This window comes from Artemia franciscana, chromosome 19 (genome assembly GCF_032884065.1).
Source record: "Artemia franciscana chromosome 19, ASM3288406v1, whole genome shotgun sequence".
In the NCBI taxonomy this organism is placed as follows: Eukaryota; Metazoa; Arthropoda; class Branchiopoda; order Anostraca; family Artemiidae; genus Artemia; species Artemia franciscana.
Window position 1 is genome coordinate 7,259,174 of NC_088881.1, and position 26,742 is coordinate 7,285,915.

A 26,742-nucleotide genomic window follows, 5' to 3' on the forward strand; every position below is an offset into this window, starting at 1 on the left:
CCCCCTCCGATAAAATTCTGGATATGGCCCTAAACCCAAGTGACCCGAAATTCAGCCTGCAAGGACGGCTAACTTAAAAAATACGCTGGCATCGGATTGTCAGTTATATGCTTATACACTTATTAATAAAATAATTGTATGTTAATACATTTACAATATACTTAAAACAACCTTATAAACTAAAATTATGCATATAGTAAAGCTAAGTTTAGACCCCCCCCCCCAAAAAAAAAATCGTCCAACTTGTAAAAAAGACACATAATGCACATAAACAAATTTTAATGCGTTTCACCATTATTTTTGTACCTCCTCCCCCCCCCATCAAAGATTCGGGATACACTCATGTAGTATGGTACAAATGAGGACAGGTATCGGTCAATCGGATAAACAAGTGTCAGGCTTTGCTTTTGAAGACTAACCGGCAGGGTAAACTGTCTAGTATAGGGCTTCAGCCGTAAATCCGACACATAATTAAGGAAAATATCTCTGTGAGTTTCAGATAACAAAATTTGAAGCCAAAGTCTTTTCAATTAATGTCTTTTTTCTTTTAGGGTCGATAGGCGTAATACTCTGAGGGCATGTTCATAAGAAACATACTGGGCTCCTAAAATATGTATGCTAAGCTTCATATTTTAGCTTTCACCGAGCCTCGCTCGGTATCTGGTACTCAGCAAGCGGCAGGCTAGTATATATGTGATTCTCGCTGTCACTTGTCTTCTACCTCCAGATTAATGTGACTTCTTCTCATGCTTTTCTCCAGTAATTATTTTTGATTTATTATCTTATTAGATAATTCAGTTTTTCGTTTGTAATTCGTTTTGATTCTCGCTCGTTGCACATCATTTTCGTTTAAAATGCAATGTAATACTTGTCTTTTAATAAAGTCTTTTAACCGCAATTTTATTTGTCCATCACTTCCATTCGTGACTCATTCTGATTCTTAATATTGCATGTCTTTTAACTGTATATTTTGTTGAGCTTTATTTTCGTTTATTATTATCTCAAACACCTTTCTTCCACGGCTTTTCGTTTATCTACTCGGATTTGTTCATCATCTTGTATAACTTCACATGACGTTGTAACTTTGATTTGTCTTCTAACCGCACATTTCGCTGTGCAACATTCGTTTGCGATTAAATGTGATCCTCAAAGTTAATTGTTCCGTGGCTTTTTCCTTTAGTCGTTCGTCACCTTGTATAATTCGCAAGAGCCTGCTTCTTATTCGATAAATCATGCTCATTGTCATATGTCTTTTAAAAGCAGATTTTGTTGTACGTAATTTTTACTTGCGATTCGTCTTGATTCTCGCTGTCGCTGGTCTTGTAAATGCAGATCTCGCTGTGAATAAGTTTTGTTTACAATTTGTTTTGATGATCGTTGTCACAAGCCTTCTAAACGCATTTTTCGTTGAATTATTATTTTCGTTTGGGAATTCGTAACGCAAAATAATTTTTCTTAGCCTCAGATTCTCTATACAACATTTTGCAATTCAATATGATTCTCGCTATCGCTTGTTCCGTGCCTTTTGCTTTAGTTGATCAGAGTCATTCGTCGCCTTGTAGAATTTCGCATTTGTCTGCTTGCTATTTGATTAATCATGCTCGTTGTCCCTAACCACAGACTTTGATATGTGTCATTTTCACTTGCAATTCGTTGTGAACCTTACTTTCGCTTGTCTTCTAACAGCAAATTTCATTGATCAACATTTTTATTTGTGACTCGTTTTGACGCTCGTCGTCACAAGTCTTCTAAGCTCATATTTCGTTGAGCATTATTTTCGTTTGGGATTCGACGTGATTCTCGTTGTTGCTTCTTCTAACTTCAGGTTTCATTACGCTTCATTTTCGTATCCAAACCGTCGCTTGTCTTCTAACCATAGAATTCGTTGTTAATCACTTTCATTTATCAACCGCACTGATACTTTTGTTGTTGCATGTCTTCTAGCCGATATATCAATGTGCTTCATTTTCGTTCATCATTATAACAGACATTTTTTCAATGCCTTTTGCGTTAGCTGTTCAGATTCATTCATCGCCTCATATAATTTCGCATCGTGCTGTAATTTTTGTTTGTCTTCTAACCACGGATTTGGTTACACACCATTTTACTCGCGATTCAATGTGATTTTCGCTGTCACTTGTTCCGTGCCTTTTGCTTTAGCCTTTCGGTATCATTCATAGTCTTGTATGATTTTTGATGTGTCGTAGGTACCAAAAACGGTACGAGCGACCCCGAGAAAAAAAATTATGTAAGTTGCTCTTTACATGCAGATAGACATAATGTCATTTATTTGTAAAATGTTTTTCAAAAATTAAAGCTCTGAACGGATTTTACCAAACTCGCGACCTATGTAGATGATTTTTTCGGGGCAGAAAATCAGGGCGGGAAAAAAATGTTAACAAATAAAGACAACGAATATAGAAACAAACGCTGAAAAACGACAAAAAGACAAAAATACTGTCAATATTTTGTTTATTGGTGTTATTGGCTTCAGTCACCTGCATAGAATCTGGTATCTCTTCCCGCAGATTTGAGCAAAAAAGGTGCCATGAGGTTAGTACCCTCTTGAGAGGAATAGTATTTTGGAGGTACCACCACAACCTGTTTAGAATTAGTGCAAGGTCCTTGTCTTATGAGCCGATACAATCCTATGAGTGCAGGCATACTCACTTGAAATTGAAATAGAGAAGTACCCCTACCTTGCAACAATTGCCATAAAGGGTGAAACAAAGGCTCTTGTATATCTAGATGCATGGTTATAGGCACGTGACAGTCGAGCATCAAGCTCGTGATCCAGCTCGTTAAAATGGCGCACATAGAACCGACCATACATTGACCACTTTCGGACCCCGAGTAATGATGGATCTCTCTTTAGCTCCTGAAAAAAAATATTGCACTTCAAAATATAAATATAAAATTGGAAAATGTGAAAATATGAGTTGATGTAAATTCAAGACAAATGAAGACTGGCGAAATAAGAAGACAAAAAGCAAGGAAACATGGAGATCGATTAATGCCGCATTATGCTAAGAGAGAGACAGAAAGAGAGAGCAAGAGCGAGAGAGAGAGAGAGAGAGAGAGAGAGAGAGAGAGAGAGAGAGAGAGAGAGAGAGAGAGAGAGAGAGAAACTTTTTAAGTTATCTTTCGATAACTCTAGGACAAGTATTATGACTCATTGGAAGGTCATTGAAAGGAATGGAGATAGTAATATTTAACTTTTAAGAGTAGATGACTATTACGTTATTTTTTGATAACTCTAAAACAAATTTCATAAATCATTGAAAGGTCAAAGAAACTGTACTATTTAACTTTGAAGAATAAATAACTATCAAGTTACCTTACGATAACTATGGGACATATGTCATAGCTCATTAAAAGGTAACTGAAAGGAAATTAGATTGTGTTACGAAACTTTTAAGAATCGGTCTTACTCTTTCCATAACCCTAGGACAAACGTCACAACTCAGTATGACTACCCTTATAATAAGAAAAATACGAAGCCTTACAGCCTTACAGCTACAGTAAACAATGAACAGTAAAGATCCACAGCAAAATTGATTTGAGGACTCAATATCAATATAAAGTAGGTCCAAGAAAATTAGTCTTTGAGATATAAGCTTCCGTAGTTAAATAACTCAAAAGTCCATTACTTTCGAGTTTAATTCATAAGACATGCAAACAACATAAGAAAAACAATTAATGGACTACTTTCAACGAAATATTGGATATTTTCATAGTTGCAGCACTAGCTGCAACCTAGTAAAGGACGAACCAAAAATTAAAAAATACATTTAAAATAAACTGGCCGGTAAGAAAAAATTGCCGTTTCTAGCTAATTCAGGAATGGTAACTATTATCTAATTTAGTCTTAATATTAAAATGTTATTCTGAAACAAATTTAGGGGAATTTAAAAAAATAAGTTAGAACCCCTTAAAAATGGAGTCGAATGGAAAAAAAAATACACAATTGGAATCACCATGGCGAAAAACTTCCACAGTAAACTTACAGTACCCTAGCTTGAACATCATGGTGAAAACTGAAAACATAACCGGAAAAAAATGAAACTTTACTCGTGGTTTCATTGACAGAAAGTCACCTATTTTCAGATTTATTCAGACCTATTTTCAACAACAACAAAAAATTTAAGCAAACGCACAATTTAGAATTTTGTTCATAAGCGCCCTAAAGAGTATCAAGTGTTCATCAATTTGAAATTTCATGGTTCACTCAGTTAGTGAAACCACAATTTGTTTAATTAGACAACATTATTCTAGTTTATTTTTACTTAAATTATTTCTCTCGGAGTTTACCTCAGCGTATCTGAATACTGAATGAAGAAGCTGCCAAATAACAACAAGTGGCGACAAAACTAAGTTGACAAAACCGACAGTGCGCATGCGCTTTGATAATCTATCCGCAAGCTCTTGCCGCTTTGAAGCTCTTTTATATTCTTCCTTTAAATGCCAGCTGCTGTCAAACGGCGCCCCTGATCCCCCTGAAAGAAAGAAAAGGTAGAGGAAAAAATTAAGAAAGGTAAAAAAATGGGGTATAGTGAGATACGAAGGGTATGAAATGGCTAAAAATAAAAAGTATAAAATATTACAAAATGAGACATGTACGGCATCAAATAGGACGGAAATGAAAAGAATACAAATGGTGAATATTACAAAATGATTAAGCAGTGTGTATAACATTATTTTCTTAAAGATAATTCACACAGGCAGAAAGTTAATGGCAATTAAATTAAACTTTGACAAAAACTAACTGAATTAAAAAAAGAATTAAAAATACTTAAAACCACACTGACTTGGCACAACAAAAGGTTAAATGACCAGGAAATAAAACAAAGCTTAGATTGTTCTTAGCCAAAGCTGAAACTTCCCTAAAAAAGAGGGCTTAAGAGGAATCGAAAAAAAGATATAACAAGGGATAAAAGGGTATAAAATGAGGTAAAATAAAAAAGATACAGAATGGAACAAATGAGAATGGAGGGTATTAAATAGAATAAAAAACAACATTTAAATGGAATGTCTTACAAAATAAAAAAACGAAAGGAATCACACTCCTCAAAACAGAGAAATTTGATAATAGACTGCGCATATTACAGCTTAAATTTCTAAATGTAAGCGTTGGTTAAAATTTTTATTCGATTGAGAGTGAACAGCTGACATTTACGATTACGAATTTTTTTTGTTTTACGTCGATTTTTTCTTAAATATTCTAACGCAAGATTTAGCAGAAGGATAAACTTACCACACAGGGTAGTTTGACAACCTTTCCAAAAATCATTTAAGAAAAATAACAAAACCCAACACAGTTGAGGCTTAAGTTTTTCTTAACACCAAAGCCACTATTGTAGGATACAATTAAAATAATATTAGGAGCGAGTTTTTAATGCGATTTTTGCTTTTCCCACGGGAAAGCAAACACGGGGAAACACGGTAAAAAGAAAAAGAGTCATTATAGCAACGAGTTTTTACCTCTAGAATAACTTAGTAATTTAACATCACAGTTTAGTAGCGAGTTTTTACTGTTTTTCACAATTTAGTTTAAACAGCTTTTCGAGGCAATTATTTCCTCTAATATAACATATCAACCGTTACCAATCGTTTAGAATAGCCGTGACACATAAGCTGTACGAAAAAATTGATTCAATCCCACTTTCTAGGGCCCCCCTGCATCCCTGTATCCTGATCCCTGTATCCAGTGTGCCTAGCATAGGTTCGTTAGTAAGAGACCACATCATATGAATGTAAAGTTCTTACATTAATATGTGAGTAATTAAAATACAAAATTTCCTCTATTGAAAATTGGGCTTTGAATAATGAATTTCGATAAATATCTTAAACTTGTTTTAATCAAATTTTTACGTATTTGAGTTTTTGTAACTAAACCGGCTTAGTTTTACTGTCCAGTGTAGAACATTATAGAGCAGGGAGAAACGTGTGAGTATGAATATGGATAGAGAATGCAGGATTTAAACTTTAGTTAAGGTTATTTTTTTCAGCAGAGAATTTATCGGCAAATTATATCGATATCGTAAGAGGAAGTCCATCAAAATGATGCATATAAAGGGGGATAGAAAAAAAACCTGCTTAAATCCTGATTTAATACAAAATCAACTACTAACCTCATTTCCTACCTTAACCGCAGCAATGTTATTCTCATACATAGCACTAATCACTTTAATGTATTTGTCCGGTATAACATACAAGGATAAGACCTTTGCTAAAGCTCTTCTATCAACAGAATCAAATGCTTGCTCATAATCTATAAAACTGAAGACCATGGGTGCTTGACAACTAAGGCACTTCTCAATTATTAACCTCAGAGTGAAAATTTTGTCGACACATTCTCTACCTTTTCCAAAAACTGCACTGTTCTTCTCTTAAAACTTTGTCTACAACATCTCTCAGTCTATAAAGTATCATATTACTAAGCAATTTGCTACCTTCAAAGGCCAGACTAATGCCTTAATAATTACGACACTCACTCTTATCACCTTTCTTACACAGTTGTTTAATAAAGGTTTTCCTAAAATCGTTAGGTACTTCCCCCTTTTCGAAAATCATATTCATAATCTTCAATAACTTATTTCTAACCTCGGAGCCACCATATTTAAGAAACTCATTTACCGCACTATCAGCACCTGTAGCCTTATCATTTTTTAATCTTTTTATTACTGTCGCTAATTCTTCCTCACAAAAAAATCTTGCTTCACATCTAAGGTATCACAAACCTTTTCATTTTCCTCTATATCTTTTCCTGCAAATGTATCTCGGTTTAGCACATTCTCAAAATGTTCCGCCCATCTCTCTTTAACTCTTTCCTTATCAGTAACTGTGGCCCCGTTTCTATCTTTAACTGGAATACGTCCGGATTGACTACTAGCTCTTAATTTATTAACATGCAAGAACAATATTTAATTATCATGTCGTCTAGCTGCATCTTCGTCTAGCTTGGCCTCTACGTCGCACCACCTTAGTTCATATTTTAATGCTTTCTCCATTTTCTTTACTTTCCTTTTGTTTTCATATGATCTATTACTCGGATAATTATTGTACAAACCACTTCTCCTCTCTATTAAACATCAAGCTTTTTCACTAATATTCCTAGCTGCAGTCTTAACTCTCTTCCTTAAGACACCATCAGCAATTTCACAAATTGTTTTCTAAATTATTCCAACCTTCTTTCACATTGTCAAAATTGAGACTCTCAAGTTTAGTATTCAACTGTTCCTGGAATGTTTTTCTTAAATTCTCATCCTGGAGTCTACCAACATCATAGCTTCCCGGCAGGTAGTTACCCTTCCGAAATTTCAGCTTTAATTAACCCTAGACACTACTAGATGGTGATCTTTACTTTTAACATTAATAATAGCACTCCCATATACCCTAGTATCTTGTATTGATCCTGCCAGTCTTCTGTTAACTATAACATAATAAATAAGGTTTGCTGTTTTACCATCACGTGAATGCCATGTCAACTCATGGGCCATTTTATGACTAAACACCGTATTGGTTATAACTAAATTATTATACCTACAAAATTGCAAAAGTATGTACCCATTACTGTTTTCTCTTCCCACACCAAATTTACCTCGGCTAGGATACCATCTATCCCTATTTCTTCCGACCTGGGCGTTAAAATCACCAAGTAAAACACCATATTTCTACCTCGGATCTTGTCTATTTGCTTCTGTAACTGGAAGTAAAATTAATCTGAATCACTAGTACTCCGTCAGTCGGTTCAACAGGGGCATATACTACTATAACTGGTACCCTGAACTTTTATTCATAAAATGAGCAATTGGTATTCCATTATTAATAGCTTCCCTGCCTAAACAAGACTTAGCAGCTTCACATCACGAGCCCTACTCCCTGTCTATGTACCCCATCCTTCCTGCCTGAGTAAGCAAATCCTATATCACCTACTTTCATGCTTCCTACCCCTGGGATACGAGTTTCTGAAACTCCTAAGAAGTCCAGTTCAAATCGTCTGAATTTGTCAGTCAAAATGTCGGTGCGATAGTAATTTTTAACGTGGTAACATTCAAGCTCCAATTTTTATGTTTAAATCACTAAAATCATTTTAGCTTCAGGAAAAACAAATGATCTCGGATACCAGTGCAAGACGGGGATCAACATATCTTCTGAAGTCGACACCGAAGCACTTCAGCCGGCTTAGAACCGGACAGCAAGAAGTCCCTGAGACCTCCAGTATGAATGGAGACTCTGTGCAATCCTGGGCCCATCTTGGTCACAACGTGGTTTTCAGCACTTGGCTATGCTCTTCTATCAACTAGAGTCGAAATCCTGCACCGCAAGTCCCAAGCCTATTACCTCTGACTCATTATATATTCATGCCTACAAATATTATGATATTACGGGGAGGCTGCCCATAGTAGATAAATTAGCTGGGGAGAGGTTTTTCAGGCCGAAAACACCCCTCAAAACAAACCAAGCCCAGAAGAATTATCCGTTAATCCGAATCCCATGAGTATGCTGTGCCGTTTACTAGGCTACAATTTCCTCGAGAGGCGCCAATCCTTAAGTGGGAATAGAGTTTACCGCAAGGTCCCCAGTCTTGCTGGTACCCTGAAATGGTTGAGGCGGCCCTTTGGTGAGGCCGTTGTCCATAGATCTTGATCTTACGCCCTACCACAGTTGTCCTTCTATAGAGAATCCTCCCACGATGGTTTTCTGCTTCACCATGCAATTTAACCCATTACTGAGAATGGGTTTGTAACTCATGCGACATGTGGACACGCCGGTAGGACCTGCTAAGTGTACATTCGAGGGACCTTCTTCCTCCTCCACCTGTATTTATGGCCCCGGGCGAAGGTGCCCCAGCTTCTATTATGGGCCCTCAGGGACAAGGTCCTGAGGTCCCCCCTTGGTCCATGTCTCATATGGAGGTACCCAGCATATATGTAGGGCGTTCCCTATTGTCACTTGGGGACACGCTGAGTGGTCTGGGGGAGGTCCCTAAAGAGCAGTAGACTCATACAGCTTTTTTTGGGGGGGGGGTAAATACCTTAGACTATGTTTGGAAAAAGGTTATGTGATGAACTCCTTTACAGTATTTGGTGACAAAATTACATGTGAAAGAATGGGTTGTTAAAAATGACTAGATAAGTGATTTGACAAAAAACATACCCATAGAATGGGAACTTGACTAAACAAAAAAACTATTACAAGAAGAGACAATTTCAACACTAGTATATCAATAAAATGAGACAAAACACCAATAACACCAACAACACGACCAATAACTTTACCTTTCACTATTACCAAGAAAGTTGCAGAGTTGTAACTTTTGTGGGAAAAACATAAATGTTTTTCTTTTAGTATCAATAAATTGATTGAAATTGATTGATTGATTGAATTATAAAGAGCATACCAAGAAAGGAAAACTAATAGAAGATACTGGGTAATGAGAAGGTGACTGGAGCGTCTTAAAATGTGCATTCGGAATATATATCGGTGCGTTATATACATACGTTTAAATACTAACAATAACAAAATTGAAAAAGTTAAGAGATCCGCTTTAAATATTAACAATAAGAAGGTGCCCCTGTTAGCACGGAATGATGCACTCAGCTCTAAATGGGTGCATGGAGGAATTTGGGAAGGTAAGCAGAAAGGGTGTGCGAAAGCACAGAATGGCTGGCCCCCATCCCCCAATTGCACTTCCTGGCTGAAAGGCCTTGAGACGGAGATCAGCACCGCCGTTTAAGGTTCTAGTACCGTATCCTTTACCTTTTTCCCCCAGTGCTAATGGAAGGCAATATAGCAGCTAGCAGTCTGCTATATAGAAGAAATTCCTGCTGCCAATAGCAGCCTGCTGTATAGCAGGAATTCATAACAAGTGTTACGAATTTATGTCAGCATAAAAAAATTAGGACATGAGAAGAGCTTTCCCCATAACTGGGATTAAAACCAGCTTTTTTCCTCATTTCTTTTAAAAAAATAAGTATTTTTACATAGCTTTGAATTGGAATCAGTTAAATTTCACATTTTCTTTATTACAAAACAATAGTTAGACTCAAATCCCGTAACCCTTCCACCACTCTTGGATACGGCCTTGTCTAAGGGTATTAGGTTAAAACTTTAAAGGCACGTTGAGACGGATGTTAAAAATAGAACATAGGGCAACCCCTTTTCCTCTTGTTCTGTTAGATGGTTTCCTTAACACTGATAGAGATAAAAATTCATTTTGATTGGAATAGTCACAAAGTCTAATAGCTAAGGATATAGGGACGTCACCCCCCCCCACAGTCCCTGGGGCAAGGACAGTTAATTAAGCAATTTGTCCATTATTACATGCAGGATTTATCATGAAGAAACGTGGGAATATTTGATATTGAGTGTCCAAAAAGACTAACGGTATTGAGATAAAATGTCAGGAAATGTTTGGGGGTATGTTCAGCTTAATCAAAAGAAACTATGTGTATCAAAGCTATAAGAAAGGGATAATCTGCAATATCTTAGGAACGGGTAGCAGTATTAACTTGTAACCTTCACGGCCAATTACACTACTACTACTATTTTGGGTGCAAATGACTGGTTGTGACTACTGCTTCCTCCTGCTACAATTTGCGCTACTCTCTACTCTCCTACTACACTACTACTCTCTCCTACTGCTCTCACTACACTACTCTCCACTATTCCACTACTACACGGCCAATTACTACTCTCTCCAACTACTCCTACTACTATCACTACACTACTCTCCACTACTCCACTACTACACGGCCAATTCACGACCAATTCCACTACTACTACTATCTCAGGTGCAAATGACTGGTTGTGACTACTGCTTCCTCCTGCTACAATTTGCAAATGTGACTGTAACTACTTGGAACTGTTACTGAAAATATTTGTGACTAATTTCAATTTTTCAATTATTTTTATGGTCCTCAACAAGTTCCCTTCCAGGATCCTTATTATTATTGGTGTTATGTTTTATTTTTATTTGAATAAATTGAATTGAATTGAAAATTATAGACACTACTTTAATGCTGAAGAAAATGTCAATTTGAGGTTTTGATACTTTGATGAAACTTTGATGTGAAAAAAAAATTGATGGGACAAACTTTGAGAAACATGAAACCTTGGCAATGAACACGAATAGAAGTTAATTTGGGCAAACTGCATAATTTACATCAGAGACCTAGGTTAACTCTCTCACACACCATCGAATAACTCTCTTTAAGTTTCCAAATTAAATATTCGAGGATTCAACCAAGCCAAAAGAACCAAGTCAATATATTCTAGTCAGGCAAACTCGTGATATTTTTATATTTCAAGAAAAGTTTTTTAAAACAGGAGAATCGATCCGTTTATAGAGGTCATGGGGTTAAAATATAACACATAGAAAGCCATCTATAGATGATATGTACAGAGATAAATTGTACCACAGATTGACATTAAATTCCAAAATTTTCAGAAGAATAATCAAAAGCACAGAATTGACAGGTGTCCAGAAAAAATTGATTTAAAAAAATAATTTTTTTTCAATACGTTATTCCCTAATCTGAAATCAATCACGTGATGGTATACGATGGATAATAATTCCTCCAAAGCAATTGTACATTCAGAGTTAGTTGGTTTTCGGACGCTCAGAAGAGGGTATGTGTTTTTTTTTATACCTGAAACCTAAAGACAAGCAAGTATACATTATAATAGAAATTACATATAATGAGTAGGTTTCATTAAAATATGACAAACTTTATATGTATATTAGTAAGTATACTCTGTTTTATCACACGGCTAAGTACGAGGATATGTTCTTTTCGGAGGGAAAAGGTGTAAGGGGAATTATAATTTTCTGATTTTGGCAAGGGGGCAAGCTTTTTTTCTCCATCCCTCACAAAAAAGTATATACTAATGTTTTTATGCCTGTCTTTAGTGTTTGGTATAAAACAGCAGACTCAGTTAAATTCTAGGAACTATACCGATTTATTAATTATTAATTATTTATTATTCTTATTAATTAATTATTAATTATTCTTATTAAACAAATCCAATCTCCATTCCACAACTTGCTTAAATTCTAAACAGAATTTTCCTTGTTCATGCAAAGAAGCAAAATAAATGTAGATCTTAAATCAGGAAACAAAACAAATATGGATTCAAGCACTTCCTGTCTCAATGATAGGTCTAGGGTCAAACATTACTTAAAGAGTAGTTCTGGGTCAAACAATGACCCAGACCTATGATGACCCTAAACCTATCCCTATGACCCTAGATCTATCACTATGATAACTATGACCCTATTACAGACCTATGACCCTATACCTATGGCAATGATCACTATAACCCTATCATAGACCTATCACAATCACAGACATTACTTACAGAATAATATAAGTTCCAAATTGTACTTCAGTCCTTTTGTCAAGAAAACCATTTCACCAAAAATAGGGACTTGAAACGTAATTGGTAAAACATGTTTGTTAACCATTGCCACAAAATAGTTTGTAAATCTAAAAGAAGAGTTAGCTGCTATAGTGGCAGATACAGAATACCTTCATAGAGGGAGGAGGAGGGTCGGGGGGGTTGATATTATTATTCGTTTGACACTATTGACATTATTATTTATATCCGCCTTAAATAGAAAGTACATTTTATGTACTTTTCTTTTATTATTACATAATTTGAATTATATGTCGATCATATTTCCCCCCCACAAGGCTCAAAGGTCAGAAGAAGGAGACACAGATACACTAAAAAAGAAAATGACGAACAGCCGCCCGCAACAGATTACACGCCAAAATCCAAGCCAGAGCAGTGCGCCCTGTGGAAAAACTACACGATCAAACCTTACCAGTGAAACGAGTTTTTAAAACCGATTTTCTTAAAAATATTTAGTATATCCATAACTTCATGGGAAAAGGACAAGAGCTTAAGATACTTCTTCGGAAATCGTAAACTATTCCGAGGTATCAATGAAATAAAAGCCTATAAAATACCTTAGAAAATCATTTTTAATTGAATATTGACGTGGAAAAAATATTAAAACCAAATAAAAGTACGAAAACAAGGAGGATTCTCCACCAAGAAAAAGGCAGAAAATGGATATATTTTGACAGCCACCTCCGTTAAGCGTCCAAAGCAAAGCTAACCCCTATTTGTTTTCCTCTGTATGTTTGTTTTCCTTTCTGGAACACCTTTGCTGTCCAAAAAAACAAACACAAACAAACAAAAAACAAAAGATCGCAGCAAAACTGAGTCACTGAAGAATCACCGAATTTCCAAGGAATCACTCAGGAATAATTTCAACTACGTATCGGAAAACAGCTACCACATTACAGAGATACAAAATACCTTACCTTAAGTGAATAGTCACAACACACAATTACGCCAATCCTTATAAAAGAACAGCCTCCTTCGACATTAAATTCAAACCAATTTTTATACTGAATATACGAGTGAACTTAGGATACACCTTACGTATGTGCCAAGCGGTAATGTTCTAGAATAGCGGCTCATCAGAAGGAGATATGCTAAAACAAAAAAAGACATTTTTAGATTGCGTTTTGATAATTCATCCCCAGTCCCCCTCTAATGGTCTCGTATACTCTTAGGATATGAAGAAAAATATGTAATAATTAATAAAGGCTGATTCCAAAACAGATAAAAATAAAAGGAAAAACAAGGAAATACGATTCACCGATATTTGCTGCACATTATAAAGTAAGAATTCCACAATTTTTTGGTGAGCGTTTTATATAGGGAAGAGCTAATTGAGACCGTTAGCGAAGGGGGACTGGGGAAGCATTTTCAGGAATAAACCATAAAAACGAACAAAAAATGAACGATCTAAAAATGCATCTCTTGTTGTTCAAGCATGCTCATCTGGAGAGCCGCTATTCTAAACCTTTACTGTGTCAAGTTATGGAACAAGCCTGAAATTAAATCTTCTCCAATACTAATTTATAGCCTAAAGTGAATTATTTTAAAATATACTGAAAGGGTTAAATAGCAAAATTGATGATCAAATCTAGGATATGTAAGCGATAAAAGACACGGCTTTAGTTCCATTGTATTAAAATGGAATACACACCAAGAAGCGTTGCCAACGTTTTAGGATAAATAATACCGGTTTCTCCTTTGATAAAACTTTTTATTTTTTATACAACTAAGCGAAGGACAAATTAGCGAAGAAGAATTCCGTAATAGGTTAATCTGTGACAAACTCAAACCAAGTACAAAATAAATTGAATCCCTCTTATAATTGAGTACCTTATCAAAAAACGGTTTACTAAGCTATTACCAAAGGGAGGACGAGCTGGGCAATGCATGTTCAATCTTACCATGAACCTTCTAAGCTAAACTACCCCCCCCCCACTTTGGGAACAGAATTAGCAAATAAGTTTTGGCAATCACCCCAGAAGCCTGGAAATTGCAAATGCGAGGTAGAGGTGCAAAAGCAACGACATTTTGAAAAAAAAAAAAAAATTGGGGGGATTCAAAACCCACACCCTGAGAAAAGATGAACACTGTATATGTGTTCGAAATATCCAGTTAAATAATTTTATATCTATTCACTGCCAATAAAAAGGTTTCATCCCTATTTTGAACTGTTTTACTTTCGTTTATGGTTTTTTTTTCGTGTATTTAGTTGTCATGTTTTTTTTCTTTTGTGTGTTATGTTAAAAAAAAAAAAATTTCTTCTTTTTTGTCGTTTGTAATTTTTTTTCCCGTTGAGAAAGGCTCCTGGACGTGGGGCTGAAATATTCGGATTTTTCGATTTTTTTTAGTTAAAGTGTAGTTTTGTCTTTATATTTAATTTTTTGTTCACTGCTTTGTCGAAATAAAAACCCTTTTCTCTTTGCTTAATTTTTCGTAGACTAATCATTCCAGCGATATAACTATCTTGTCCTTTCGGAGGAAGTTACAGCTGTGGATTTGTCACAAAATCGCATTTTTCAGAGGGAAAATACACCTCAAGCAATGGTACAACTTAAGCGAAAATTTCATTTCAAACCTCAAAATTCTATGATGGATATCAAGGTCGCTCAGCTCAGCTTTATGAATGCACATGAGATGGTCTTTTTGCGCCTGCCTTAACCTGGATTGCACTTCAGTCCATGTGAAATTATCCAACTCGCTCTGAAACACAGTTAAACTCAAAAATAAAAAACGAATATATTGTCAGTGCCTAAGACAAGAAATAAAGTGAGAGAGAGTCAGATAGAAAGAGAGAGAAAGAAAAAGAATAAGTTTTGTGAATTCTTAGCTTTGCTAACCATCAGGAATTTCTTTCTGGGGTCATTTTGTTTTGATCGTATTTTTTTTACAAATATCTTTGTATTCCTAGATTTACAGCAAATAAAGAAAGAGTGAAAGGAGGATAGACTAAGGATGGGGGGGGAGTACTACAATATTCCATTATGCTTTGGAGCGAACTATTCAGACAGAAGAAAAAATTAATTTGGCCAAAGGCCTTTTGTCTTTCTCTGTAGAGGTATCAAAATTTATTAGTATATATTGTATAAATATATATTACTATTGCAAATTTTACGCGATAAGCAAAAATAAATGAATTATGTTTTCTTTTTGACTTTTGACTTTTTGATTTCTTTTAAATCAGTTACGAAGTCATTCTTTTATTGACAAAAATGTTTATAATAATAGCAACAATAAGCAATAATTATCTAAGTCTCACGTTCCTAATTTTATTTTGTTTTATCTAATTTCTATTTACTGAATTAAATTAATAGATATTAGACAAATGATTATTAAAAAAAAGATTAAATACAGACTTCTACCCGCCGGCAAAACTGAAAAGCTGCTAAAATCATTCTAAGTTGTGTAGAATTTTCATTTCACTAAATTCTTTAACTATAATTAATTTGATTAATATATAGTATATCTATATAAAAAAAAAATATAGATGTCTATCCTTCGAGACAACTGAAAGGCCTTCAAAACATTATAACTCGTTTTATTTTCATTTCTATAAGTTAATTAGCAATAATATGATTGATTCATATATATTCCTTAACAAAAAATAGTAGCTTCGAAAAGATTTCCGCCCATCGATACAACTGAAAAATTTCTGAAAGAATTTTAAGCTGCTTTCTATTTCCATTTGACTATGATTCTTTACCTGTAATATATTTGATTAGTGTATAGTAAATCAATAAAAAAAAGGAAGATCAAATATAGTCTCAGCCCTTTTGTACAATTGAAAAGCTTTCAAAGCATTATAAATTACTCAACATTTGTTGGGTGTTGCCTCTGAATTATTTGTCTATATTATTTTTTCTATTGTTTGGTAAATGACGACTTATACTTATTGACGACATGACTGCCTGTCCATGGATTATTCTTTACGGTTGATTGTGTGTGGCTATGCTGTTTGACCTATGTGATTGTATGGATGAGTAGGGTTAAGGCCTCATTCAAGTGCTGGTCTATATTAATCACTAATTTAGGAAAACAGTCTTCCTTTTCTCATTCTGTCTCTCTCTTTTTTTTTTTTTTTTTTTTTTTTTTTTTTTTTTTTTTTTTTTTTTTTTCTTTTTTTTTTTTTGTGTTTGTGCTGTTGCATTGGTGATTTCTCTTTTCATGATATATATATATATATATATATATATATATATATATATATATATATATATATATATATATATATATATATATATATATATATATATATAAACCTATAAAGTTTATTTAATTTGCCTCTTCTTGCTGTTTTGCCTACATCCATCCCCCCAAATAAACTCATATAAACTCAGGTTTGTTCGACTCGTAAAAAAATAACAAAAATGAATATAAACATTTTTTGATACGTTTTTTAAAGATTTTTTTGTACACCCCCCAAAAAAACTTTTTATACCACCCGCCTCCCATCCCCCTAAAAAAATAAACTCATATAAACTCAATTGGTCCAACTCGTAAAAACGTAAGAAAATGAATATAAACACTTTTTTGAAGCGTTTTATAAAGTTTTTGTATCCCCCCCCCGAAAAAGTTTGTATACCCACATCCCAACCCCCTGAAAAAATAAACTCATATAAACTCAGGCTTGTCCGACTCGCAAAAACGTAACAAAAATGAATATAAACACTTTTTTGATGCGTTTTTAAAGTTTTTTTGTACCCTCCCTCTGAAAAAAAAACTTCGCATACCCCCCACCCCCATCCCCCTGAAAAAAAACCTTTGATACGGTCCTGCCTAACCATCACAGTTTTTCTTCATTATAGCTATAGACAGAGGGATCGAACCAAAAAGAGCTTTTTGTTAGACATAAAGTCATTTAAGTCAGTACCCAAAACGATTCCCTAAAAAAACATTTACAATATTCCCCTCAACCTCACCAATCGCCCAAGTTTCAGAACCATAGGCGAGCACCGTACATAGTCAGGATGAGCACCGCTACGGTATATAGATATACCATGGCTTATATCTTCTTATTATTAACTTATTAAACTATCTTCTTGTTATTCCAAACTGTTCTCCAGTGTAAAATAACGCATCTGCCACTCTGCTACGATTTTGATCAAAATTGACCAAATCAGAATTTTGGGGAATATTAATATTTTCTCTTTTTCTTCTTTATTTCTCTGTATATTTTCTCAATCTCTTCGCAATCCACAACAAACACCAATTTGACCAAACTGGCTTTTTGATGTTTTTTCAGGTAAGATTCGAGAAAAGTGATTAAATATTTTTTCTTTCAACATTTCTACTTGTTGTCTCTAATTCAGGGGATTTTTTTTTTTTTTTTTTTTTTTTTTTTTAATCTTTGTAGGGTCTAAATGCATTACGTTGAAAATACTTTTTTTTTTTTTTCATTTTCGTTTCTCCCTCTTTTTTTTTCCTGGCCATAGAACCTTACGAGGGAGTCTATGTTGAAGTGTTTTTTGTTGTAAATTTATCTGTTGAATAAATAGATTGATTGATTGAAATGGAAAGGTCTAAGAAACTAAAAAATAACTATGAAAACCGCTAATCGATAACTAAATCAAAACATATCACCAATAAACCAAATAAACTATTTAACTAAAAATAAAACTAGTTAAAAATTGAGAAAAAACAACTTTAATAAAGAAATTAAATACCTCTTTGATTTTAAGTACTGACAGGTAAAAACTTCGTATTTCCCAGTAATAAACGATATGATAAACGAATCGGACTGTTCTAAAAACCCAAAACATAGATGACACAACAATGCAACCAATTAATACCGGTGGTAATCTTCTTGAACATTCGGAAAGAGGGGTCAAAGCATCCCCCAATCGAATTTTTCCACCTGGGTTGGTGTCATTTGCTAAGTTTTCTCTGGAAAAAAAGAAGATTAGCAGGAACAAAACATCAAAACTGGCAAATTGTATTATTATTTTTTCTTGCAACACTGGTTTTACAGGCACACTATGTTTCTGACATACAGCAACTCATGGTAATCGCTTGCTAAAAAAAAAATTTCATGGTAGGGAAGGGAGCTAGTAAAAATCCGAAAAGGGTAAAACCATACAACAAATGTAATAACATATGGGATATCATAGGAATATGGACATTTGGGGATGGAGCCAAGTCAGAAGACCTGCTCTCCAGCGTTTGGAGGATTTATTTGGGGTCCGAAATCCCAGAATTGCAACTCTAAGGCATACATTTTTCCGAGGATCTTTCGAATCAAACTTAGGTCAAATTCTTTGAGTCCCCTTTGTTACTGTTATGAGCGTTCACATGTTATTCACTAATCTACACTCATACCTGCACACAAGGGGGCGAGGGGGGTCTTCAACACTTGAAACAAGTTGAAAAGACTCATCCCATGGGAACTAGACCTGCATGCACGTATGCCACATTTAATTTTACCATTAATCTTCACAGTCGATAATACTGTCAGATAAAATGAACAAAAACAGACACGAGTGAGCAAAAACGACACAAACGAATGAGCAAATATATATTGATTCAAATTATGTTGGGTCAAAAGCGCGACCGTTTTAGGTACATATTTGGCAACCTTGAATAAATCTTCAACAGTTCAGCGCCATTAAAACAAACGATCAGAAAAAACAGAAACATTTTCAAATAAAACTTAGCTTGTACCCTTACTAATTTAATACTTTATACTTGTAAAAATCCTCAATTATTTTGTGACTGCGTCTTAATCTTAGCTCTGATATGATCCATACTTATTTTTTTTTATAAACAACCAATAAAAAACAAATATGGGCAACTTGGATTACTATAATCACAAAACCGATTAAAATATTAGCTCCTTTTATATAATGTAAGCATCTTAAGGGCTAAATTTGTTGCATTTGCTATTTTAGGCTTTAGGTAATAACAAATAAATAGTGGTCATTAATGACCATTTAGTTTTAAAACAACTTAGCTTCACCAGCCGAGTTTCTGGCCGACCAGTTAAACCAACTTAGCTTCACCAGCCGAGTTTCTGGCCGACCAGTTAAACCCAGGTCTTTACAGGAGAAAATATTATCTGCTTATGTTTTGGTCCAGAATCATTCACCACAGTATAAATGAATGGTAAGAGATTTCTTGCCAGCAAAACTACAGTTGTAGCTATCTACTATATTTTTCTGTCTTATATAGTGATGAAGATGAGTGTATAACCTCAAAGAAGACGCATTTCTATGTACAGGGGGGGGGGGGGGGTCCTCTCACCCAAGATTATGCAAGGCTCTTCCAATGGAAAAATTGCCTGCACAATGTGTGATTTAGAGCACTATCCAAAGAAAATCCCTGGTAATTACCGTCCCTCAAAACAGTTTTAAGCATATACACCTACAGTGGCACAAAAAAGTTAACATGCAGACAAAATTATAAACCACGGTAACAATAGCTTATACTATATTCGTCAGACAAAAAACTGGGATCATAATTTTGCTATTCATCTTAATGTAAGTAATGATTTAAATTCGGTCTTCCTTAGGGATCGACTATCCTAAGGCAAGAAGATAATAGCATTTATCAAGGGCATAGAAGTGTTAATCTTTTTTTAATATCTTTTTTTATAGTTTTTTTTTTTAGTTTTATATTTTTTTATAGTATAATGTTTTTAGTAATAGTTTTTATAGTTTTTAGTTTATAGTAATAGTTTATATTTTTATAGTAATGGTTTTTAGTAATATAATATAATAGTTTTCTTTGATAATATAATGTTTTTTTTAAAAAGAATTTTTCAGTAAAAGAATATTTTGTACTTAAAAAACAAGTCTGTGGGCTTACCCTCCCGCTGAAAAAATTTGTTTGAACATCCTTAGTTTAAAAACATTGCAATAAAGTTAGGAAACTCACTTGAATAGGATTTTATAGTCAGAAAATTGAAGCAGATAAACAGAGATGTCCCTTGTCCAAAAAGGAGCTCTTTTTTTAGACAAAAACAAAACTGTAATTTGGATATTTCGGCAGAATTATCTTCGCCCATAAAAAATCATTTGAGTGTTCAATCCCTCTTTCACACACAACATCAATTGTTTTTAGCAAAAGAGAACTTTGTATTTCAAATTTCCAGTGGCTTGTTGTTCCCCAAAAAACGTCTTCATTTGGATACAGTCCAACAAACTAGAAAACTCATTTGAATAGGATTGGGCAGTAATCGCATTGTAAACAAAGATATCCCACCCCCCAAAGGACTTTCATCTGGCAAGGACCCTTCGTACCTCAAAAGATTTCTGCAGGTTTGTTCTCCCCTGAGTGAGAATTCCTTGAGTGTCTCTGGTTTGAATACATTGCAATAAAGTTAGGAGACTCACCTGAATAGAATAGGGTAGTCAACACATTGACATAGATAAACAGAGAAGAACACAACAAATGCAAACTGAACCAAGTCTAGTAACTCTTTAGAAAGGATGCAGAGGAATCCGTGACGTCTATGATAGTTATACACTCTTGTAAAGAAACTATCCAGGTCTTCTATATGATTCCACTGAGCTGAAATAACGCAGAATAAATGACAATGCACATAACCGACCCATATACACGGAAAGAGAGCTCTTCTCTTATTCAAACAACCCATGAAAAAGAAAAATTCAAAACTATAGTGTTAAGCTTACTTGTATCCCCCCTCCCTCTCCCTTAAGAATCTGCGCACACCTTTGAAAATAATGTGACAGAGTAATTACCATACCAAAATCTAAGAAAAATTGGATACTAAGCCTAGTAAATAAAAAGAAAGAAGAATTTCGCTAGCACAATCTATTAATTATGCAAAGCATAAAATGAGTATATAAAATAAATATATTGAAGTACATAATATAAATATGTAAAAATTGAATAGGAAAGCTGCAATCATAATTGAAAAAAAATGATTTATTTTGGTCACAAAAAATCAGGGCATTTTTTTTTTTTAATCAGCTAAACATGGACGGACAGATTAATTCAACAATAAAAGCAAACACGCCATCATATATCCCCTGCATGACTCTATTGCCAAGAATACAGGAAAAAACGGACAAATAAAAAGAAAAGAAAAGAAAACACACAAACACTAAAAAAGGGCAACAACGAACAGACACCCACCACTGATTGTCCACAGAAAACCAAACCTGGCCAACGTGCCATGTACAATAAACAATACAAACATACATTTCCAACTTGGCCAAAAGACATCAACCAAATCTGGGCAATCCTCTGAACAAAACTTTGAGAAAGCCATTTAGCCAAAAAAATTAATAATAGTTCAAAAACGTTCAGAAATTAAATAAAAAAACAAGTTTTTTTAACTGAAAGTAAGGAGCGACATCAAAACCTAAAACGAACAGAAATTATTCAGTATATGAAAGGGGCTGTCCCCTCCTCAACGCCCCGTTCCTTACGCTAAAGTTTGACTCTTTCTCACAATTCCGCTTTTTAAAACAATAAAAAACATTAACGTAAGGAGCTGGGCGTTGAGGAGGGTACAGTCCCTTTCACATACGGAATAATTCTGTTCATTTTAAGTTTTAATGAAGCTCCTTACTTTCAGTTAAAAAACTTTTTTTCATTTAATTGCCCACAAAAATCTAAGCCAGGCCAACGTGCCATGTACAATAAAGAATACAAACATACATTTCCAACTTGGCCAAAAGACATCAGCCAAATGAGAGCAATCGTCCGATCAAAACCTTGAGAAAGCCATTTAGCCAAAAAAAAGCAAATTTCGTTTTAATTATTCATGTGCAGTGAGCCAAAATCAAAACCTGCATGAATTCAAAAACGTGCAGAAATTAAATAAAAAGGGCAAGTTTTTTTTTATACTGAAGTTAAGGAGCGACATTGAAACTTAAAATGAACAGAATTATTCCATATATGGAAGGGGCTGTCCCCTCCTCAACGCCCCGTTCTTTACGCTAAAGTTTGACTCTTTCTCACAATTCTACTTTTTAAAGCAATGAAGAACCTATCAAGCCAGTCCTATCGACATCTTAATGGAATGAAAAACAAGCTGATACATAGAGATATCAAGTCGTTTGTTGATGCCAAAGCTGATGAGCTACAAGCAGCAGTCTGCAAACACTTACGTGACCTCTCCGGTCAGTGTGCTCGACCAATAGAAAACGTACAATCTATGGATGGAGTGCTCCTTATAGACATAGTGTCCAACCTTTCAAGGTGGAAAGAACGCGTGTCATCTCTGCTTAATGCCTCCCTCTCTCTCCATCTGTAGCGACTCCTGCCACCCTCCAGCCTGTGATCTAAAATAGATGCAGCTGCAACCATGAAAGATAATTACACACAACATTACACATATAATTACATAAAGAGATGAACTCGGCTTAATGCCCCCCTCTCTCTCAATCTGTAGTGACTCCAGCCATCCTCTATGACGTTGGTTAATGTTGACATTGAGCTATTCTCAGTGGTAGTAATTCAAAATGCTGTGAAGAAATTGTAAAACCGCAAAGCTCCTGGCATCTATGGAATCTCCCCAGAGCTGCTTAAAAAGAGCAGTGGCAATATCCTGTTATGGTTCCAAATGCCATTCAATTCAATACGGGACTCGGAGATCCTCCCAAAAGACTGGCATACAAGAGTGATCCTAACACTGTAGAAGAGAAAAGATTCCAGGAGGGAGTGCAAGAACTATAGAGGAATAAAACTCCTCTTGGTACCAGGCAAGCTCTTTTCTATGGTTTTATTGCAGAGATGTTTTCCACACCTCCGACGAAAGCGCAGAGTAGACCAGGCTGGTTTATGCTTGGACGATCAATAACAGACCAGATATTTCTCCATAAGACGAATCATCAAGAAAGCGAACGAGTTCCGCCAGCAGGCTTCCATTGCTAAAGTCGATTTCACGGCAGGATTCAACTCAATTGATCAGGATTCTCTATGGAATACCCTTTGTAATACCCGCCTCCCTTTAAAATATGTCTGCCTACTCAGGGCCATGGATCAAGAGACTGAGAGCTGTGTGTAAGTGAATGGTAGATGTAGCGCTTTCTTTTGAAAGCGCTACTGAATGGTAGATGTAGCGTAAGAACATGAGTCGGGTAAGGTTATTCAGTTACTCTTGACCTATTTAACTGTATTATTGACAAATTGCATAACCTGGAAGTTGAGCTTTAGACTCAAGAATGGCAATAGAGTTGTCACTGATTGTGACTTTGCTAATGACATAGGACTAGTCACTAACTCCAAGTCACAGCTGCTCATGGCTCTTAGCCATGGCTCTTTACAATCTACCTAGTATGGATGTTTGACTGCGTCCTCCAATGGCTTGTAAAAGGTAGCTGTTTCGTCGACATTTGCGCAGTGGATTTCCGAAAGGCCTTTGACCTAATCCGCCACCGGACTGCAGGCATGAATCTCCAGGAAATGGGGGCCAAACGACGCACCCTTGGCCTTGTACTTGACTTCTTAACTGGCCGAAAACAAAAAGTCTTTGCACTCCAAGAAAACGATTCGGATTCATCATGGTCAGATACTTCTTGCGGGGCCCCACAAGGCACAAAATTAGCTGGAATAATTTTCCTGGCTGTAATTAATTCCCTGCTTAACCATCACGACGACCGTTACAAGTTTGTAGATGATCTGTCCATAGTGCTCGCTTACCTGGTCGAAAACACTATCATAACAAAGCAGTTTTCAGACCAGTTATTTGATCAGCTAAAGACCGAATGCTCAAGTCATGATCTTACCATTAACGTAGCCAAGTCGAAGATAATTCGTTTCAACCCTCTGAAGCGGAATATAGATATGCCTCTAGTCCCTTTCCCGATTGTGAACGAAATAAAAATCTTAGGAGTAACTTTCACTAGTGACTGTAGTTTCAGTGCCCATATTAATTTAACCGTCCACAAGGCTAATGCAAGCCTTCAGACACTTACCAAAATGAGGCGTTTTGGGTGTGATACTGAAAGTCTTCTCCATGCCTACACGTATTATGTTCGCCCGTTGCTTGAGTACGCGTGCCCGGTGTGGGGTCTATCTGCTATCCGCACAGCGTACCTATTACGCGACATAGAGTGCGTCCAGAAAAGAGCAACAAGGATTATACTCCGAGACCATGGCATACCCTATGATCAAGCCCTCGCTAAATTAAATTTATCTCCACTTAAAGTCCAGCTTGAACACCTTATTCACCAATTTGGAAAATTCGTCCTAGCCAATAAGACCCACCGATCACTACTACCCGAACCAGCCCCTCCCAATAGCCGAACTCGGTTACAAAATAAACTTGTAACCCCCTAAAGTACGAACCAATCGATAGTTTTTAATGCTGAGTTGTAGTGTGTGATTTTTGTTTAAATGTATGATTTTTGTGAAAAAACTGAATTTAGCTATGCTATGATAGTTTTTAAATATACCGATCTCTGTCTCTCTCTCTCTCTTAACACGCTTCTGGGTGAAGCTACCAGGGCAAGACTATCCATTAACTGGAAGAAGAAAAAAGTCATGATAGTGCAGCCAAAGTCTGACACCAACAATTCTAATTACTCGGTCACCAGAAACAAAATTGAAGTGGTTGACCACTTGACCACTTTGCTTATCTTGGTCCTATCATATCATCAGATGGCTGCATTGACCATGAAGTTGCTGCCTGTGCAGCTGAGGCCTCTGCTGTCTTTGGCAGACTAAACCATGTTTGGAAAAAGCCAATGGTCACACAAGCCACCAGATGAAGGTCTTTGGAGGGTTAGTCTATCCAATCCTACTATACGGAACTGAAACTTGGCCTGCAACTACAGCTATCCATTGCTGTCTGAACACTCTTTAACCAAAGTGTCTTCGCATAACAGAGGGAATCCAATGGACAGACTTTGTCAGCAACGACCACCTACAAAGTATGACTTCCCAGTCACCTTTGTCACACCTGGTTGCCAAGTTGACACTGATGGCTTGGACGTCTTTTGCGATTACAAGCCGACACTCCAGCTCGGATTCTTTACAACTTTGAACCAACCAGTAGTGGCTGGAAGCCCCAAGTTCCAGTGGAGTGATAGTCTCCGGATTTTCCTGGACCAAACTGGAATTTTCCTGTCTATTGCAAAGGCCCTAGCTGTAGACTGTGCCATGTGGAGAAGCCTTACAATGCTCTCAACGCCATCCCAGCATGAGATACATGTAAGTGTATTTGGACACTTTTTATTTGGAAGATCTGTGCAGAAAGGAGATTTCCCATTCCCCCTGGATTTAAAGTTATCTCAAACCAATATTATATTTCCTCATATTATTGCAGCAGATGAGGCTTTCCATCTTCAAACTAATATAATAATGAGATGTTTTCCTGGAAAGTAACTGATGACTGAAATAGAAGATTTTTTATACACTAAGCAGAGCCAGGAGTACCATTAGAAGTGCCTTTGGAATTTTAGTGGCAAGGTGGAGAATTTTTGGAACTGAAATTTATTGCAAGGTTGGGATGGCAAACAACATTATTAAGGCAACAATATGTCTCCATAAGCTGTTAATGTCATCTGCACCCAAGCATTTACAGATACAGAGGATAGAAATGGAAAAATTCAGCTGGAGGATTGGCAACATATTGTGAGTACATAAAATCTCAACCCATTACATAAAAAAAATTCAATAGATGTTCAAATGTTAGAAAGCTGTCAAATGCTATTGAATAGTGCAAAAGTCTCTGTCCCCTGGCAGAATGATCATGTAACAAATACAAGAATGAGTCAGATAAATTGTACTTGTTTATTAAAAATAAAACTTATGTTTTACTGAATACTAAGTTATACATAAGTTCTTGCACCTTTATCTTCAGGAGAGCTTTGTTTTGGTCACTCAACCTTTTCATTGGCTCATGCATACTTTTTAAAAATAGCATATCACTATCTTCTATGTCTGGTACATTTGCAAATTTGATGTTCATTGTCCATTCTTTCCATGATTTTAGCTTCAAATACACTACTATTTTTTTTCTCTTGGAGTATTATCCCTATGACTTGGCTCATGGCCTCCTTCTTCATCCTAAATCACAAAGAAGTTATCAAATTTTATCTCTTCTTCTATGACCTCTGACTGATCATAGTTTCCTGAAGACTCATGTTCTGCTTGGGGAAAACTTTCAAAATTTGTGGAAGTGTCTTCAGTGCCTCTGTGAGGCAGAATAAATGCTATGATGTGGATCCAAGACCACAGCCTTTTTTCTCCCTTTGACTCCACTTTTTGACAGCTTTTGAAGCTTGGCTTCCCTCAGTCCCTTCCTTTTTTGTTTGCAGTTTGAAACTGAATAAAAAAACAAACATTAAAGTATTATTGATTTTACTAATTCTGATTAACCAAAATCATTGTCATTATTTTAGTTATGATGACAAC

General features: G+C 35.6%; 1 protein-coding gene across 1 annotated transcript in view; it reads right to left on the reverse strand.

Moving 5' to 3' along the window:
* The window catches only part of LOC136039236 (autophagy-related protein 9A-like), a 60,911-nt gene that overhangs the window by 30,176 nt on the left and 3,993 nt on the right, over positions 1 to 26,742 (reverse strand). The window contains exons 2-7 of the mRNA XM_065722788.1: positions 20,745 to 20,922; positions 18,081 to 18,300; positions 14,996 to 15,120; positions 12,364 to 12,491; positions 4,312 to 4,496; positions 2,700 to 2,878 (exon numbers count right to left, since the gene is read on the reverse strand). Of these exons, the coding sequence (XP_065578860.1) occupies positions 2,700 to 2,878; positions 4,312 to 4,496; positions 12,364 to 12,491; positions 14,996 to 15,120; positions 18,081 to 18,300; positions 20,745 to 20,922 (1,015 nt within the window). The remainder of the gene's footprint in view (positions 1 to 2,699; positions 2,879 to 4,311; positions 4,497 to 12,363; positions 12,492 to 14,995; positions 15,121 to 18,080; positions 18,301 to 20,744; positions 20,923 to 26,742) is intronic.